This window comes from Camelina sativa, chromosome 13 (genome assembly GCF_000633955.1).
Source record: "Camelina sativa cultivar DH55 chromosome 13, Cs, whole genome shotgun sequence".
NCBI classification, from domain to species: Eukaryota; Viridiplantae; Streptophyta; class Magnoliopsida; order Brassicales; family Brassicaceae; genus Camelina; species Camelina sativa.
The window spans coordinates 3,293,541-3,299,704 of NC_025697.1; the positions used below are offsets into that span (position 1 = coordinate 3,293,541).

The window sequence follows — 6,164 nt, forward strand, 5'->3', positions numbered from 1 at the left end:
GATCTAATTCAAAATAAAATCAATGTGAGATCTCATCACAACCAACCAGGTTCAATGCACACGCTAACAACTAATTTAAAATCAAGATTTGATAGTTTATAAGAAAGAGTGAACAATATTCAATCAAACATCTATTCACATGTTATTATCTACTAATTAAGGAATATATTTAATCAATGATCTTTACCTGCATTTATTACATTTGATCAAAACCTTTCCCTTCTCAAAAACTTAATAATCAAAAATGTAAACCTTAATAAAAAGGGTTTAAAACCTTAATAACTTTTGTCACACATATTAACATAAAAAAAAAGAGTGTGTGGGAGAGCATCTCATCCGAATTAGCTGGCTTCTTTACTTCTTTGTTGCCTTGTAAAGGGGACTATTAGTTGTCTCTAATCATTGTTATTATCTTAATAATATAACAACAAATTAAAATAATCATAAAAGCAGAGTAGAGAGAAAAGAAGAATAAGAAGCTGGATATTTGAAGGGAAAAACAAATGTATTTAGCAATATGCGGACATTCCTCTGTACAATGCACAGGAATCCTCTTAGGGATCAGTTAACAAATACTTATAAATCTAACATGTGACTTAGGGAAAATAACAAGAGAGATTAAACAAGTAATGATGCCATTAAAATTTATAAATTAGTAAAATAAACATACGATCGATTGTGAGAGAGCTTTTTGGATCTAAAATGAGAAGGACACGTGGCAGTTGCGCCGCGTAAAACGCGCCGTATCACGTGATAAGGGAAACCTTTTAGTTTTTGGCAGCCTACCCTCTTCTCTGTTCTCTCAGCCTCCTCCCCCCCATCCATCACGTGGCCAACTCACACCTCTCGACTATTGCGGGTCCCACTTTTCTTTTTTACGCTATCCCGTTTTCACTCTTTTTTTTTTTTTTTTTCTTCCTTATATAAGAATTTTAGTTTTCTAATTATGGATATAAAAAAGCTAATGACGTACTTCAAAAAAATAACGCAGCGTAAAACTTCAAAAAAAAAAAAGAAGAAGAGATACTCTAACCATTTTTATCCATTTACTATACAAGATAGAAACTGTAACCGTTAAATGGCAATGAAAAGTAATCCAAAAATTAGTTTTACTAACTTTTGTACAAAACTATTCAGAATTTCAGAGTGTATTGTCTTGCCACTAACGAAACCCCAACACCATAAATCAGTTACTATTGAGTATGTTGACAATGTTATTATTTTTTTTTTTTGTGCTATGACAATGTTATAAATGCTAGCTTTTGGGGCTGGACAAACCAAGTTAGCTTGTTAGATCTCGGGTCGCATATACAATTGTGTGTGATATATATATATATATATATATCCGGTTGTGAGATCTGATATCACGTCTGACTTGATTGGTGAACGTAGTTTTCATGCCATATAGAGAGACTATAGAGTCATGCGTGTGCCAAGTTTGAACTGAGATTTATGTATAACCACATTTTATATATATATATATATATATATATATCTTATTTCAACACATATCTAGTAGTGGCTGATATCATTTAAACAAAAAAATGCTTCTCACAAAAAAAAACTTAAATGTATTATGGATTATGTAAGAATTTTCGTACACCATAGTTTAAATCACTTTACATGTACAAAGCTGCGTTAAACCTAATTATTGTTTTCTAGATTATCACATATTCTCATGTATATATTTCCTTTGATAACAAGATTGCTTTACTTTTGGCATGAACCAAAATAAGTGGATCGTCCAAATAAAATATTTATTCTAAAGTGAAATATTTCTGAAATAAGGTTACAAAAATATCAGAAAAGAACTATAGCCGTTATTATATACAGTCAGTAAAAAAAAAAAGAAGGTGAAAAGTGAGATTTGCAAGAGGGAGGGTGGTCACGTGGGGGTGCCCATTCCCTGCCGTTAATGTAAATCAGGCACACTTGCCTTCCGTCTCGGCGTGCGGTGGGTCCCTTTAGAGAGTCGCCGGTACTGTTGAATCTTGTTGTATAAGAGAAGACACTTTTTTGACGCCGTTTAACTCCGTTTAACTCCAAACGAACGTTGCGCTGCCGTTAAATTGGTACGGGCGCAAAATGGGAGAGGGAGAGAGATAAGAGACGTGAGGGGCACGTGCCTTACTAGAGAGAGAAGCGGTGGCGACCGGTCACTTTCTCGTGATGGTATCACGTGAGGCAATTTTACTCATCCCTATGGGTCCTCCTCCTCCTAAGCATTTATTTTCTTCCTTTTTTTTAACTCTGACAGAAATAAATATGAGAGAGCGAGAGCGAGAGAGAGAGAGAGAGGTATTACACTATTACATTACAACTCGAGGTAAAGTAAAGTAATAAAAAATCGTGGGTCCTTTTTTGTGAATATTATGTTCTTTCTTAGTCCCTTTGTGAATAAATAGCAGACACTTGTGATTCTCTCTCTCTCTCTGGTGCTTGCTGCTCTCTCTAGTCTTGAGTTGCCAATTTAACACTATACTATACAATTGTGGAATTGTAACCTCATTACAAAGACAATTAGCTTTGAGTTGTCAAAAGACGTATATAACTAATCACCAAAACAAACTTAAAAATATGTAATATGTGTTAAGTCATATTTTACCATGGAACCTACTGTTATAACAATTACATCATTGTCTCGTTAACATAATGAAAAAGGGATATTCTCTCTAATGACGTTTTTAATGGAGGATTAAAAGAAATAAAGAAGATAAGATAAATTATGCTGGGAATAGAAGGAGAGGGCATGTGCTGTCCTTTCTCGAGTGACCTGTCGGTTTATGGGTCATTGATAATACGTGAAAGCGAAAGCTGTGGAGAGAGAGTTTTATTTAATAAATATCACCACTAATATTATACCATCACATTCAGAAGAGAAGAGACGACAAGAGAGACGAGAGAAGACAGACTCTCTCTCAATTCATCAATTGCACAAAAAAGAGAAGATGTGTTTTCTTTTGTTCTGTTCCCACACTGGTTTCTCGCTTACGTGGCTCTTTTTCTCACGTGCTGGACTTGGGCTTTCCCTTTTTTATTTTATTTATTTATTTAGTATTATTCTTCTTACTGGATGGCGATTTCGATTAGGACGCGGCCCATTCAGAATTCGACAAGTGTCTCCTCTATAGCAATTTTTTTTTATTCCACTGATACTTTTGGACCAATCAAAAAAGAAGAATAATAATGTATTTCGCTTGGTCCAAAAGTATCTCACTCTAGAAAAAAAAACTCCTTTTTTTATGTCAAATAATAAAAGCATGATACATTTTGACAACAAAATAAAAATAAAGCAACGATAAATTATGGGCCATGGGCCGATATGGGGCACATGTCCCAATAGTTCGACCCGGCCCTTTTCAGCGCTTTCGGAGATTTTCATGCGTTTTCGGTTCGACTAAACGACGGCGTCTTGCATCAACGAGGTGAGAATTTATAACGCAGATCCTCCTCGCTCGATTCAACGATTTCTCACAATTCGTCCGATACTGAGATTACTCTTGTTCCTCCTCCTCCGCCGTGTGTTTGAGGCGACGAAATTGGTTTCAGATTCAGTCGTAGTTTTCTCTCGTTCCTTCCTTCTCTAGCTTTTTTCATGGATCTGTCACACCAGCGAGTTGAGCAGTCTCAGGTAACTCCTCCTCACCACGATAGTGTCCATGGTGATTTTGGTAACGAATCGCGATCCGAGTCTTGTTTTGGTGTGATAGAGGGAAGAGGTTGCGACATGGTTATTGAATTAGGGTTGGAATCTGGCGGGAGTGTTGTTGTTGAGAATTTAGGTGATAGTAGTAGTGATATTGATGTTGGTAACGGTTTTGATGAACCTGATGACGACGATTTCTTCGCTGAGCGGAGGGATTTTGGGCCTGAGTTTCGCGATATCGCTTCGTTGGGGAGTAATATCCGTTTGATTACTGTCGAATCGGGTTCTGATGGTGAGGATCTTGAGAATGAGAGGGAGATTTGGGGGATTGATTTGGATGAAGAAGATGTCTATGTCAATGATGATGATGATGTTGATGGTGAATATGATGATGATGTTAGTGTGACTATCCCTCTTTGTTGGGATTCACTCCAGTTAGAAGATCGTGGAGTCACAATTGCTGCTAATGAATTTGATTGGGAGGAAGTTGATGATGGTGTTGGTGATGTTGTAGGGGAAGAGATTGAGTTACGAAGCGGTTTTGCTGAAGTTGATTTCAACGACGAAAGTTCAGTTTCGGTTTCTGTCTCGCCGATTATCTCATTAGAGGAGTTACCAACAAGGGAAAGAGCAGAGGGAAATCGTGGGTGGGAAGTTTTGCTGAATCATACTCTGGAGATCAACTTTGATGTGGAAAACAGAGAGCTGTATATTGTTGGTGACCATGACGATTATTTTCAAACAAACGAGTATGAGATGTTGTTTGAACAGTTTGCTGATGCTGAGGTTTCCGTTCTCGGGTTACCCCCAACTTCCAAATCTTTTCTCAAGAATCTCCCAATGGTTCGATTGGAAGGTGAGAGCAATGATGATGGTGTGGGTGTGGTTGTCTGTGCGGTTTGCAAAGATGAGATGAATATCGGAAACGAAGCGGTTCAGTTGCCCTGTAATCATAAGTATCATAGTGAATGTATTGTACCGTGGCTCAAAGTAAGGAACACATGTCCTGTTTGTCGCCATGAATTGCCTACAGATGATGCAGAGTATGAGCAAAGGAAGATCCAGAGAACAACAAGTACTTTTGACCTGGCTCTGTAAATGGTACACATCATCCTCTATGTAAGATTTTTTGTGTTGAGTAGAGTTAAGAATGTATATATATTCTATGTCTGGATTGTGTCAAGCGTCTCCTTTGTTGTTTCTTTTTTTTCTAGTATCCCGCCTCATTGTGTGACCTATGTGATGGTGAAAGCTTTAGGAGGCTAGCTTTACATAGAAGAACATATGTATTTATTTTGATGTTTGCCTTGCTTTGATCTCGTTTTATTGACCTGGTTTATTACCTATATATATATATATATACTTTTTTTGGTTTATGCGAATGTTGTCTGGATTTGATATTTACAAATAATAACTAGTAGCTACGATTTAAATCAACCCTGGTTTTCAATTTCTTTTGCTTGACAGCTTTTTTATGTTAAAAAGAGTTCGATTAATCCGTTTGTGGAAACAACGTTGCCGTTTGGTAAACCTAATCTTACTGAATTGAAATCTGTTACACATCACAATCTTCTTTTGTTATTTTTTGTCCCTTACTAATCTTCAAAGTTCATCGGTACCTCTTGTTTAAGAAATACAGTAAACATTAATGACTCATTTTGCTGTGGCGCACTAATGTTTTTGGTTAGAGGTTAATTGTGTTTAGAAACAAACATTTTATTTTTACAGAGCCATATTTAAAATACTGACAACACAGCAACATTGAATTACAACAGATGAACACCAAGAGTTTTCGCATAAATTTGGTTTTAGTGAAAGTTATAAAAGTAAAGGACATGAAAACCGAACAGCTTTAAAAGAAACTAGAGCTCATGAGATTCATCAATAAAAGTCACGTATTTATATATTCATTTTCAACTCTTGTTTCTATGTTTGATGAAAATGTTATCTATATTATATATGTTTAATTTTTTCGTTTTAAATTTGACAAAATTAACCTTGACAGATGTGAAACTGCAAGTGACAATTTTGTCAAAAGGTTAAAGGTGTGCCACTAGAAACTGTAGTTAACTAGGAGCTGGTGAAAATTTCCAAATGCATAAAGAAGACGCTGGCTGAACAAGAAACCCCAGTTAAGAACATTTATATAACTGTTGAATGCTTAATGACTCAATGCAATTAAATTTATTTATCTCACTAGTTAAAAAAGATAAACTTTTTTTGTTTTTGGTTAAAGGGTTTACTTAAGAACTTCAACTTGAGCTACAAGACAAAGATATATATGTACTTTCTCTGATCTAAAGATTATTATTGTAATCCAAAAATCTCTTTCTCTCTCCCTTTCTATATTTCTTTCTCAAATTCCATCATCTAAAAACCAAACATGGAGGCTGATAAAGATCAACAATACCCTTCTCATTATTTCAATCTTTCCGAAGGAAATCCATCTCGTAACAATGATTTCAACTCGATGTTCCTACAAAACCCACATGATGAAGACTTCCATGTTCATGACCAT

General features: G+C 35.8%; 1 protein-coding gene across 1 annotated transcript; it reads left to right on the forward strand.

Moving 5' to 3' along the window:
- Positions 3,437 to 5,028, forward strand: LOC104734832 (E3 ubiquitin-protein ligase CIP8). Its single transcript, XM_010454489.2, has one exon. The coding sequence runs from the start codon at positions 3,596 to 3,598 to the stop codon at positions 4,742 to 4,744; it is 1,149 nt and encodes a 382-aa protein (XP_010452791.1). The 5' UTR covers positions 3,437 to 3,595; the 3' UTR covers positions 4,745 to 5,028.